The sequence below is a fragment of the Geotrypetes seraphini genome, chromosome 11 (assembly GCF_902459505.1).
Source record: "Geotrypetes seraphini chromosome 11, aGeoSer1.1, whole genome shotgun sequence".
NCBI classification, from domain to species: domain Eukaryota; kingdom Metazoa; phylum Chordata; class Amphibia; order Gymnophiona; family Dermophiidae; genus Geotrypetes; species Geotrypetes seraphini.
In genome coordinates this window covers 102,060,384-102,074,249 of record NC_047094.1, presented here as the reverse complement: position 1 = coordinate 102,074,249, position 13,866 = coordinate 102,060,384, and the positions used below count along the sequence as shown (strand labels likewise).

Sequence of the window (13,866 nt, the reverse complement as noted above, 5' to 3'; positions counted from 1 at the left end):
CCGCACATAAGCCCGAGAGGTAGAAAGCCTCCGGGACCCCAACAGTGTAGAGATCACCTTGTCTGAATATCCCTTCTTGCTAAGGCGACCCCTTTCAAGAGCCACGCCGTAAGACAGAAGGGAGACGGGTCGAACATGGGAATGGGACCCTGCATCAGAAGGTCGTCCGAGAGAGGCAGAGGAAGAGGATCCGCTACCAGGTGCCTCACCAGATCCGCATACCACGGACGGCGAGGCCAATCCGGCGCCACCAGCACCACCAAACCCGGATGGTGAACAATGCGAAGAAGCACTCTGCCCACCAGCGGCCAAGGAGGGAACACATACAACAGCCCCTCCGTTGGCCACTGCTGGACCAGAGCATCCAGACCCTCGGCCAGACCGTCCCTGCGACGACTGAAGAAGCGGGGCACTTTGGCGTTGCCACCCGTGGCCATCAGGTCCATCAGGGGCTGCCCCCAAGCCTGCACTATCAACTGAAACGCCTCGGCGCCGAGACACCACTCTCCTGGATCTAGGAAGTGACGACTGAGGAAGTCTGCCTGAACATTTTCTACTCCGGCTATATGAGAGGCCGAGAGGTCCAGCAGATGGGATTCCGCCCAAACCATGAGCAGAGCCGCCTCCTGCGCCACCTGAGTGCTCTTGGTGCCCCCCTGACGATTGACATAAGCCACCGCCGTGGCATTGTCCGACAGCACTCTGACCGACTTGCCCAGCAACAGGGAGTGGAAAGCCAACAGCGCCAGACGGACCGCTCTGGTCTCCAACACGTTGATCGACCAGGCGGCCTCCTCCGCGGACCAGGTGCCCTGAGCTGAGTGACCCAAACACTGAGCCCCCCAACCCAGGAGACTCGCATCCGTCAGGAGCACCGTCCACTGCGGGAGATCCAGACCCACCCCCTGAACTAGGTGAGGGGTCTGGAGCCACCAACGCAGACTGCAGCGCGCCAAGCCTCGCAGGGGAACCGGAACATCCATCCCGTGCCTCTGGGGAGACCACCTCCGGAGCAGAGCATACTGGAGAGGACGCATGTGGGCCCGCGCCCACCTCACCACGTCCAGGGACGCCGCCATCGACCCCAAGACCTGGAGGAAATCTCGCGCCCGAGGACACCGGGACGCCAAAAGCAGGCGAATCTGAGATTGCAATTTGCTCACCCGGCCCTCTGGGAGGAAGACCTTCCCCAAGGAGGTGTCGAACAGCACCCCTAGGTACTCCAGACGCTGAGCCGGGACCAACCGACTCTTGGAAAGGTTGACCACCCAGCCCAGCGACCGGAGAAACTCCACCACCCGAGCAGTAACCCGGGAGCTTTCCTGCAACGACTTTGCCCGAATTAACCAGTCGTCCAGGTAGGGGTGTACCAGGATGCCCTCCGACCGCAAGGCTGCCGCGGCGACCACCATCACCTTGGTGAACGTCCGAGGAGCCGTGGCCAGCCCAAAGGGAAGCGCACAGAACTGAAAGTGCCGACCCAAGATCGCAAAGCGCAGGAAACGCTGATGAGAGGCCCGAATGGGAACATGCAAGTAGGCCTCCGTCAGATCGAGAGAAGTGAGAAACTCCCCCGGCTGAACCGCCAGAATGACCGACCGCAGAGTTTCCATACGGAAAGAGGGAATCTTGAGAGCCCTGTTGACCCCTTTTAAATCGAGGATGGGCCGAAAGGTCCCCTCCTTTTTGGGCACCACAAAGTAAATGGAGTACCTGCCCGTGCCCCACTCCGGCGGGGGCACCGGAACAACTGCCCTGAGATCTAGCAAGCGCTGAAGGGTCTGGCGAAAAGCCTGCGTCTTCCCCGGAGTCTGACACGGAGAAGCGAGGAAAAAATCCGGCAGAGAGCGGGCGAACTCCAGGGCATAACCGTCCCGCACCACCTCCAGGACCCACTGATCGGACGTGATCTCGGCCCATTTGGGGAAAAATTCGCGCAGCCGAGCCCCCACCGGAACCAAAGGGGGCGCCGGCAAGGCGTCATTGTGCAGGACGGGAAGCGGGGGAACCGGCGGAGGGATTCCCTGCCCCCCGACGGGCCCCCCGAAAGGGCTGCATGCGCTGGAAGAACCGACCCCGGGAAAATCCCGGAGACTGGAAAGAAGCAGCCCCACGCCCAGGGCGATACTTGCGAAAATCCCGCAAACGCCCCCGGGCCGCACCCCCCCGAGACGCCGGGCGGGCACGGTCCTCCGGCAGACGGGGAACTTTCGAGTCCGACAGAGTCTGAATCAACTTATCCAAGTCCTCTCCAAACAAAAACGACCCCCGAAAGGGAAATTTAGTAAGCTTAGCTTTGGACGCAGCATCCGCCGCCCAAGCGCGCAGCCACAACACACGCCTTGCGGCCACGCCAAAAGCCATAGACTTAGCCGATATCCGCACCAAGTCATATAGAGCATCTGAGAGGAATGAGGCCGCCATCTCAATCTTCGCAACCTCCTGATCCACCAGAGACCAGTCGTCAGACTCTCGATCCAAGACCCGCTCCGCCCACCGAAACACGGCGCGAGCGACCAGTCCCCCACAAATAGCCGCCTGGACCCCAAAGGCAGAGACCTGAAAATTTTGCTTAAGGATGCTCTCCAATTTGCGCTCCTCAGGGTCCCGCAAGGCAGAACCGCCCTCAACAGGCACGGTATGCCGCTTGGAAATTGCCGAGACCACCGCATCCACGACTGGCGAAGCTAACGTAGCCCGATCCCCTTCAGGAATGGGATACAGGCGAGCCATGCTGCGCGCCAGCCGAAACGGCGTCTCCGGCGTTTTCCACTGCTCCAGAATAATATCCCGAATATCCTGATGCATAGGAAAAGAGCGGGAAACGGAACGGATCCCCCGTAACAGGGGGTCCCCCACACGCGGAGTCTCCGGCGGCGCGTCCTCAAAACGCAAAACCGAAGAAACCTGTTGAATAAGGTCAGGCAGCTCATCTTTCTGAAAAAGGCGCACCACGGACGCCTCGTCACTGGAGAACGGGAAATCCGACAACCCGCCGCCAGCTTCCGTCCCCTCCAGAGAGTCCTGGAACTCCTCAGAAGGGTCCAGGTCCTCCTCCAGACCGACCCGTTCCTCCGACCACAAATTCTCGTCCCACGACACCCGCGGACGCTTGGACAAGGGAGGCGGCGGAGGGGACGTCACGCCAGACGAAAGAGGCAAAGCCGCAGGGAGCGCGGAGGAAAACCCACCCCCCGAAACCCCCTGGGCGCAACCGGGACCCCCAGCCGCCTGAAAATAGGCTCTGCATAAAGAAAAGAAAAATTCAGGAGAAAAACCCCCCGAGGGTCCCAAGGGACTCCCTGCCACAGCAGGGGACCCAGCAGAACCTTGCCCCTGCATAGTCAAAACAGGGGGAAGGTCACCTGAGGTGGAAGACAAAATGGAGGGGCCAGACAGAGAAGATGGCGGTTTTCCCGCCAAAAAAGCTCCCTCCATAGCCTGAAGCGGCTGAGAAACCTGAATAGTCTCAGCCGCTAAAGCAGGCAAGCCGGCATCAGCTGTCAAAAAATCAGCTGAGAGGGAATCCTCTAAAACCCGACCGTCGGCGGTTTGGGGAATCCCTCCGTGGGCGGACGGAGAAGACCGGGCTTCCCCACCGTTCCCTGCCGACTCGCGAGGCACCATCGGCGGGGAGCTCTGGGCGCCTGCAGCCGCTGCCGACGGAGCTCCTCCACCGCACCGGCCTAAACACCGCTTGCACAGGCCGGCCGCGAGTGCCTCGCGTCTGGAGCACAATGAGCACTTTTTCCCTTTAGAAGTGCTCATTGCTCCATACGCGACCTAGCTGCAAAAAAGTGCCGGTTAGTTGAAAAAATACAGTAAAATACAGTTTTCTTAAAGGGATACAACCCTCCAGACCAGCACTACCTCAGGATTTTTTTTTTTTTTTTTACAGAACAGACTCCACAGGCTCTCGAAGCAATATGCCTTGCTTGATTTAGGGGGCAAGGCTTACTGCTGAGGCTCCTCTAAAAAAATGTGGGGAGGTGGAGGAAGTGGGGGGAGGGACCCCGCTCGTGACCCGCCGGGTTTGACACCCCCGAGGTCGGACGAACCCCCAAACAGAGTCCGTCCAAGCTCCGTCCGGCTAAAAACAGGGACAATAAACCCCCTAAACAAATTCCAACAGCCCTACCAAGGGAGATGGGTACAGATCACTCAACACCTGCTGGAGACTGAAAGAAGACTGAGGGAAATAGAGAGGAGGGGCTAGGATATACTGTCCCAAAGTTTTGTTTTCAGTCTCCACCTGCTGGTCATGATTAGATATATACCCATTCGTAAAGTTAACCTCTACTGGTCTGGAGAGTGCTAAAGAAAGGGTGCTTATGTCAACAATCAAAACTGGCCCCTATTTTCTCCCTATTATATAAAGCCAGCATAAGCACCTAAAAGAGACACTCAGAATTACCCTGGTAGTGTACAAACTCACGCCTGCTCCAAAAGTGTAAATGTGTGCATGAACTTACACAATTTATAAAATTTCTAATCTAATTTTCTATTTGTGCATTGCGCATACCTATGCAGGCTCAAGGTGATTTACAGAGAGCAGAATGTAGAAAGAGGACAGAGCAGGGATAGGGAGGAAGGGAAAGTGTCTAACTATCAGGAAGGGTATAAATAGAGATTCATTTAAAGTTCAGGTGTCAAAGAGAAGGGTTTTCAATTTCTTCCGGAACAAGGTGTAGCTAGGCTCTGTTCTGATTCCAAGTTCTCACTTCCAGGAAGGTTAGCATGGAGTAAAATATACTCTTGTACTTGAGATTTTTTATGATTGGGAGATTTAGTTGTATCCTGTTCAGGGTTCTACGAGAGGCAGACCATGCCATTGAGAAGAGTTGGATAAGAGGAGCTGCTGAATTTCCATAGAGTATGTGATGACTGATGCATGATGTTTTGAATTTTATTCGTGATAGGATGGGTAGCCTGTGTAATTGTTTCATGAAGGTTGAAACCGAGTCATATTTTTTCAGGTTGAAAATCAGTCATACCGCTATGTTTTGAATGCGTTGCATTTTATGGATAAGAGTAGTGTTGATTCCCATGTAGTTGGAGTTACCCCTGTACTGCCCGTATTATGCCGTTGCATGCAGCATACACCTCATCTCACTGGTGCACATGCTTACATGCATGCATTTGGCTGCATGATCTTGTAAGATCCCTCTAAAGCACAGTTCTTCAACCGCCGGTCCGCCGGTCCGCGCAGGGCCGGCGAGATCAAGTCAGCAGTTAAATTTCCTGCCGACTGCGGTTCCTGCTGACTAATGTTCCTCCCAGCCTCAGGCTATCAAGACAGGCTGCCAACGTCGGGGCCTTCCCTCTCTGAGTCTCACCTGTTCGGAAACAGGAAGTTGAAACAAAATAGGTGGGACTCAGAGAGTGAAGGTCCCGATGTTGGCAGCCTGTCTTGATCGCCGCCCCTGCCGAGTTGCTGAAGAGGGCCACGGAGAAGTTGCGATTAGAACAGAGAGAGCTGCAGATTCAGGTGCAGGTGGAGGGAGATGGTCAGCATGTGCGAGCAAGATCCTGGGGAGCCTTCACAGTGGCTGTCTCCCCTCCCACCAGCTCTTCTACTTGCCAGGGCAGTGCTTTACCGGCAACTTCCTGAAGGCAAGTACTGAAAGCTGCTGGAAGGGGAGGAAGCCACTGTAGGAGGCTGGGAAGCTGCTGGATAAAGGGAGAGCTGTTACTGGACTTGAAGGGAGTTAGAAGGAGAGATGCTGCTGGGAGGGGAGGAGGGAAAGGGATGGGAAGAGAGTTAATGTTGAATAGAGGGAAGAGGGAAGGGAGAAGAAGGAGAGATGCTGCTGGGAGGGGAGAAGGGAAAGGGATGGGAAGAGAGTTAATGTTGGATAGAGGGAGGAGGGAAGGGAGAAGGAAAAAAAGGAAGGAGGGAAGGGAGAAAGAAAAAAGGAAGGAAACAGCTGGCAGGGAGATTACAGGAGGGGAAGGGGGTCAGGGTGGAATGGAGAGATCAGATGAGGGAAAGGGAAGAGAGAGGAATGAGAAAGTAGAGAGACATTAATGCTGGAAAGGGGGTCAGCAGAGAAATGAGAGAGGGATAAAGATGCTAGATCTGGTGTAGGAGAGATAAAAATGAAGAAGGCAGTGAAGCTGGAATGAATGATGTAAAAAGGAGAGAGGAGGAACAGGCTGGATGGACAGGGAAGAGGGGCATAGAAAGAAGTCAGATACATATGGAAGGGGGAGAGGGCAGACATTGGATGGAACGGGCAGATGCTGGAAGGAAAAGAATGAAAAGAAGATGAAAGCAGAAACCAGAGACAACAAAAGATAGAAAAAATAATTTTATTTCTATTTTGTCATTAGAATATATCAGATTTGAAATATATATCCTGCTGGAGACATAACTGGGGACTGCAGTATTCTGTTAGCATGATATTTCTATGTAGCATTCTATAATAACTTGGCTTGTTCAGTTTTCTTGATAGTAGAGGGGATATATGTGAAGGGGAGGGGAGACAGGGGTTTTGTTGGTCCGTGCTCTGTATATTTGTATTTATAAAATCACAATTGTTCAGAATATTGTTTCTTTTTATACTTTAATAAAATACGTTCAATATAAAATCATAATTGCGGCTTGTGCAGATGGGATCAGATGGTTTGCGGGGACCGAGCTCGCGGAGATGGGGCGTAAACGGGGTTTTTCAATTTTAGTCCTAGTAGTTTGCCGGTCCACAAAATAATTCTTTTATTTCTGCCGGTCCACGGGTGTAAAAGGTTGAAGAACACTGCTCTAAAGCATGTGAAAAATGCTTTACCTGTGATGCATGCTTTACAAAAATGCTTCTAAAAGTAAAGAAGTCTACTAAGGTGTGCTAAAGCCCTCATCCGTGTTCCAACGATCAGGGGCGCTGCATCAACATCGCGGTTTCAATCACAAGGGGCAAGAAGGTCCCCTAGAAGTCCTGCAGAATTTGCCTACCTCTTGTGACTGACCCGAGGTAATGCTGCACCGTGTGTGGAGGACTGCCATGCACCTTAGAGCAGGGGTGTCAAAGTCCCTCCTCGAGGGCCGCAATCCAGCCGGGTTTTCAGGATTTCCTCAATGAATATGCATGAGATCTATTAGCATACAATGAAAGCAGTGCATGCAAATAGATCTCATGCATATTCATTGGGGAAATCCTGAAAACCCGACTGGATTGCGGCCCTCGAGGAGGGACTTTGACACCCCTGCCTCAGAGGGAAAACTGGTCCCTTTAGCCAACAAAATACACCGCAATTATTACATTTAACTCTCCCACAAAAGCATTCAAATTACGGTGAATATATAATGTGCAAAGCTGGATTTTACCCCCTTTGCATGATGTGAAACACAATCCGGCTCTTTGCAGTCAGACTGGAACTATAATTTGATGCATGCAACAGGGAAAAAGACACCAGGCACAACATATCCTGTCCCAGGAGCCCTGCCCTGTTCTACTTACCTCCACACATGAGTATGGACACATGGAACACTTAAAGGGCTTCTCGTGCGTGTGCTTATAGCGCTGGTGTCGCATCAGCTCCCCCCTGGTAATAAAAGCCATGTCACAGTCCTTGCACTTGTGAGGCCTGAACCCTGGAGGGAGGGGAAGAGATCTCAGAAAAAGAACTAGCACAAAACATGTCACATTTTAGTGATGTTTCACGTTTTATATCACACCCTCTCTGAAGCTCTGGACAACGTACAACATAGAGCAGTTTTGAACTGTATGCTAAATAAGTAGCCTCCAAACACTGTACTACAGATAGCCTGGTTGGTCACTATCAATGCACTGTTGAACTGCAATTCCTCTGGGGTAGTATGTGTGTGTGTGTGGGGGGGGGTTGAAAATAACTTTCTAAACCAGGCATTGGCAAACTTTTTTACGCAAGTGCCATATAGGGGAAAATCCTAAAAATGACACCCAAATATAGGGGGGCCTGGAAGATCCATGCTAAATTAATAGTCTGCAAAGGGCGCTCTGTGCAGCGTATCCATTATTATCCATACCCAGGCTGTAGCTTCCTTGCACACTATGGATTTTGTATGTTATGAATATTATGCTCAGTTTGTAGAATACCAAGTAAGGTCAATTATTACAGTAACTGCAAATTAGTGCAAATTAACACCAATTATTTCCAAGGAGAAATTAGGTTCTTACCTGCTAATTTTCTTCTTTCTTTTAGACTCTCCAGTTCACTGATGGGCAATAGCTCAGTATGACCAGCAGGTAGAGACTGAGACAAAACTTTGGCTGTAATACTGCTAGCTGTGCTTTCCTCTAGTCTAGGGGTGTCAAAAGTCCCTCCTCGAGTGCCGCAATCCAATCGGGTTTTCAGGATTTCCCCAATGAATATGCATGAGATCTATTAGCATACAATGAAAGCAAATAGATCTCATGCATATTCATTGGGGAAATCCTGAAAACCCGACTGGATTGCGGCCCTCGAGGAGGGACTTTGACACCCCTGCTCTAGTTCAACCAGTCTGCCGAATAGCCAAATAGACATAAAAAGCGCTAATTATAACTGTAACAACACTCCCAACAGGAGTAACAACTAACATAGAGCAATACTTTTGGAAGTTGCATAGAAGACATCTCTTTAGCAAACTGTCCCCACAGCTCGCCAGCTGAGCCAAAGCTGCTGTTCTTTTGATCTCCCCGACCCTATAAAAATACTAGAACCTGCAGAGAAAACACACTTCACGCAAATCCCATAAGAAGAACAAACAGACAGTCAGGATGGGGACTGTACCGGTCTGGAGAGTCTAAAAGAAAGAAAATTAGCAGGTAAGAACCTAATTTCTCCTTCTTTAGCATCTTTCTAGACCAGTACAGTTCACTGATGGGACGTACCAAAGCAGTACCCATCATGGGTGGGACCCCAGGAGGGCCGCCACCAGAACACACTCACCGAACACCACATCCTAATGCACCTGGACGTCCACACGGTAGTGTCACACAAATGAATGCAAAGAAGACCAAACCGCAGTCTTATAGATATCCACTAGAGGCACCAGAGAAGACTCAGTCCAAAAAGCTGCCTGATCCCGAGTGGAATGAGCCTTAAGAAAATCCAGAAATGACTTCTTCTGAAGAAGTCAGGAAGAAGCGATAGTCTCTTTGATCCAGCGCACAATGGTAGCATTGGAACCGGTGGAGGAATCGCATCCTTCCTGTTGGGGCCCCCTCCCCATTCGGGCTCCCCGAAAGGACTGCCCTGGAGAGACCCAGAGCAATGCCACCCCGCACAGGCGGGCGGGCATGGTCTTCAGGAAGACGGGGCACCTTAGAGTCCGTTAAGGTCTGAACCAACTTGTTCAGATCCTCGCCAAACAAAAAAGACCCTCGAAAGGGAAATTTTGTCAGCTTAGCCTTAGATGCCGCATCCGCCAACCAAGCTCGAAGCCACAAGGTACGACGAGTGGCCACCCCGAGAGCCATGGATTTGGCCGACGCCCGCAACAGGTCATACATGGCATCATAGAGATAAGAAGCACCCATCTCAATTTTGGCTACTTCCTGTTCCACGAAGGACCAATCATCACACTCATAGTCAAGGACACGCTCAGCCCACCGAAAACAAGCCCTAGCCACCAGACCGCTACATATCGCCACCTGGACCGCTAGTGTAGTGACATTAAAATTCTGCTTAAGGAGCGTCTCCAATCTACATTCCACAGAGTCCCTCAAGATTGAGCCACCCTCAACTGGCACCGTATGCCGTTTCGTTATGGCCGAGACCACCGGCGACTTCAACATATCCCTAGCCCCCTCAGGGATGGGATACAGATGAGACATAGATCGCGAAAAACGAAAGGGCACCCCCGGGGCGGAAGCAGGACCCTAGGCCAAAAGAAGATAAGCCTTACACAAGGTAAAAACAAAATCAGGGGGGAAAAAACCCTGGTGGCCCAATGGGACTCACTGCCAAAGCAGAGGATCCAGCAGAAACCTGCCCCTGCCTCTCCAATACAGGGGGGAAGATCATCCGAGCCTGCAGACAAAATGGAGGTGCTTCCCACCAAAATCAGAGCAAAGACTGCTGAAAAAGACATCCCCGAGGCCTGTAGCAGCTGAGAAGCCTGGACTTTCCCAGCCGCTAAAGCAGACAAGCTGGCAGCAGCAGTAAGGGAGTCCCCAGCATCGGTGGCTGAGGAAATCCCTGCGTGGAAAGCCCGGGCTTCCCCGCTGTCAGCTGCCAGCGCGCAAGGTACTCGCAATGGGGAACCCTGCTCGCCATCACCTGAAGCCGACAAGGATTCCCCTTCGCAGCGGCCTGCACATCGCGAGCCCAAGCCGGCCTCCCTCGCATCTGGAGCATAATGAGCACTTTTCCCCTTTATAAGTGCTCATTGCTCAATATGTGACCTAGCTAAAACAAAAAGTGCTGGTTAACAATAAAAATACAAGTACACTGAATAGAGGGCTCTCTTCTGCCCAGCACTGTCTCAGGATTTTTTTTCCCCCCCAGAATAGACTCCAATGGCTCTCTAAGCCATATGCCTTGCCATTATTGGTGGTGGCAAGGCTTACAGCTGAGGCACCTCTAGAAAAATTTAGGGAAGGTGGAGGAAGGGGGGGAGGGACTCAACTCATGACCCATTGAGTATGACACCCCTAAGGTCGGACGGACTCCCAAAAGAGTTCCCCCAAGCTCAGTATGGCACCAGACAGGGACAAGGAGCACTACACAAATTCCAACAACCCTAATTAATGAAAACTGGCACAGCTCACCTACCACCTGCTGAGACTGAGAACAGACTGGTTATATAGAGGGAAGCACAGCTATTAGTACTACCATCAAAAGTTTTGTCTCAGTCTCCACCTGCTGGTCGCAATGAGCTATTACCCATCAGTGAACTGTACCGGTCTGGAGAGATGCTAAAGAAGTCACACTTTCACCCTGCATTGCAGCTTTCCTTAAAAAAATGCACTCAGTGTGCAATTCACAAACCTAGCAATGATGCCAACACCTACATGCAATGCAGGGATTTCATTCTACACCACCTACTTTCTGCAAAACATAAGAATAGCCTTACTGGGTCAGACCAAAGATCCATCAAGCCCAGTAGCCCATTCTCACAGTGGCCAATCCAGGTCACTATTACCCGGTCAAAACCAAAGGTGTAGCAATATTCCATGCTACCAATACAGGGCAAGAAGTGGCTTCCCCCATGTCTTTCTCCATAACAGACTATGGACTTTTCCTCCAGGAACTTGTCCAAACCTTTCTTAAAACCAGCTACGCTATCCGCTCTTACCACAACCTCTGGCAACGCATTCCAGAGCTTAACTATTATCCGAGTGAAAAAAAATTTCCTATTGATTTTAAAAGTGTTTCCTTGTAATTTCATTCTACCTATATTCACATCAGTAAAAGGAAAACTAACTTTTACAGTTTACAGACTCTGCTTCGGACACATACATTGGATCTCAAAGGGAAAGGAAAGCATAGTTGATGGCAAATAAGCAGACTAGAAAGGCCACATTGTTTTTAACTGCCTTCATTTTTCAATGTTTTTGTCTTGGTACAGGGAGGTCTCTGATACAACACAATTTTAAGGCAATTGAAGCAGGCACTCGGAGGGCTATGCATGTTTGCACACTTCCCCTACCTGTGTGTCCATAGATGTGGTTGCGCAGGAGGGTGATGGTACGGAAACCCTTGCTGCACAAGTGGCATTTGTGAGGTCTCTCAATGGTATGACTCTTCATGTGGCAGTTGAAGTCTGAGAGGTTGGCGGTGGTGAATTCACAGAGCCGACACTGGTGGGTGGTGCTTTGACCTGGAAGATGTAAACATGCAACAAGGAACAGACAATAGTACAGGTAATAAGGGCTACTGCCTGATCTTCCTTCCCTAGACACTAACACACACCCTGCCTGTTTTTTCTCACAGCTAAAGACCTTGTGCATCCTCTTATGACCTTCACACCAAGGGTCAGCATTTTTTTTAAATTTCCCACAGTATTCACGTGTGAGAGAGGCCAGAAAGGGAAAGGAGAAGGAATTAGAGGAGGAAAGTGATAACAGCTTTCACAGTCTATTAATCCTCAACGGGCATATCTGCTGCTATGCCAGGGGAAGTGCATAGCTTAGACGGCGAGTTGTCGCTGAGCTCACGTGGACCACACACTCCCCCAATACCTGGAGAAGCTACGATGGGGCAGACAAGTTTGGAGGACTCACAGAGTGGATCTGGAGAGGAACGTCTTGAACACATAGCAAGCCCAGATGTCAGCACGCTGCTGCCGACTCCCATCGTGGAGCCAGTGCACGTAGGGAGTTTTTTCCCCGTTGGAAGCGAGCGGTAATGAGAGCGAGGGAGCCCAGGGACAGCGTCCTCTGGAAAGAGCCAAAGTTCAGCTGGCGGAGCTTTCCCCCCTCAAGCGGTGACATTGGACTCTATCTGGACCACGATAGAAAACCTGTACACGGTATGTACGAACTTTGTTACTAATACTTTAAATTCATTGGCCAAGATAATCCACTTAGAGACATCTTTTCAACAGCAAAAGGAAGAGCTGGTTAAGTTGGAGAAAACAAAGACAGAAAAGAAGAATTTACTTGTTAACAGACTACGGATAAAATATTGTTAATGAGAAAAATAGAGAACTTGGAGAACCAGCAAAAAAAAATTTGAATTTAAGACTTTTAAATTTTCCAATAGCTAAATATATGACTCCTCTAGAATTGTTTAATAACTTTTTGGTAACAGTTTTAAAAGTTCCTGACTCAAACCTACCCCCTATACAAAGAATTTATTACTTAAAAAAGATTTTGGATGTTACTCAGGGGGAGAAGACTGAGTTAGATGTATCTGCCCTTTTAGAATCTTCAGAGATGGAGGTGTTAAGCCGTGCCACATTGTTAGTTTCTCTCATTTTCTTGCAGGATAAAGAAATGCTGTTGAAATTATACTTTACAATGAAACAAGTCTCCTATTTGGGAGAAAAGGCGTACATTTTCCCTGATGTATCTAAATGGACACAATTTCGGAGGAAAGAGTTTCTTTCTCAACTGTCCTCACCATGGTAGAAAACTGGACCACACGCTTCAAACTGAAACTCAACCCAGAAAAAACTAAGTTCTTCCTTGCAAGCCCCAACCACAAACTATCGTCCACCACCCTGCAACTTAATGGTTTAACATATCCAATCAATTCCACTATAAAAATCCTCGGAGTCATCCTGGACCGATGCCTCACTTTAGAAGATCACACTAATACCCAGGTCAAAAAATGCTTTTCCACCCTCTGGAAACTCCGTTCCATCAAACATTACTTTGATTTCCCCACCTTCAGTTTGCTGGTCCAATCCCTAATCCTAAACTCCCTGGATTACTGCAACATCATATATCTGGGCTCCTACAAGAAAACCATTAAACGACTACGACTTATCCAGAACACCGCCGTCCGCCTCATCTATGGGCTCAAAAAGTCAGACCATATTAGCCCTTTCTATAGAAAACTTCACTGGCTACCGTTCGAAGCAAGGATCATCTTCAAATTCGCCTGCCTCTGCTTCAAAACCCTAACTGGCTCAGCCCCGATATATCTGTCACGCCACTTCGCCTTCCCAGGCACTAACCGTACACGCAATGCCCACCTGTTTGCCTACCCCTCCCCAAAAGGATGCATCTACAAAAGATTTTTCGACAAGACCCTCTCTTTCCAAGCTGGCAAATGGAATGACTGCTTGTCCACTCTCATCTCTCTTGCCCCTACTTATCAATCGTTCAGGAAATCTCTCAAAACATACCTCTTTGATAAATTCCTCTAACCCCCGCCCCCCTACCAAACCAATAATCCCAACCTCGCCTCCCTCCTTTACCCTTACCCTCCCCGGTTGCACCCCCCATGCAACAATTA

General features: G+C 50.2%; 1 protein-coding gene across 7 annotated transcripts in view; it reads right to left on the bottom strand.

Annotated features, from left to right (window-relative positions):
- The window catches only part of CTCFL (CCCTC-binding factor like), a 98,178-nt gene that overhangs the window by 67,547 nt on the left and 16,765 nt on the right, over positions 1 to 13,866 (bottom strand). For all 7 annotated transcript variants that reach the window (XM_033915083.1, XM_033915081.1, XM_033915085.1 and 4 more), the window contains exons 4-5: positions 11,612 to 11,782; positions 7,455 to 7,588 (exon numbers count right to left, since the gene is read on the bottom strand). In XM_033915083.1, coding sequence (XP_033770974.1) covers positions 7,455 to 7,588; positions 11,612 to 11,782 — 305 coding nt within the window. The remainder of the gene's footprint in view (positions 1 to 7,454; positions 7,589 to 11,611; positions 11,783 to 13,866) is intronic.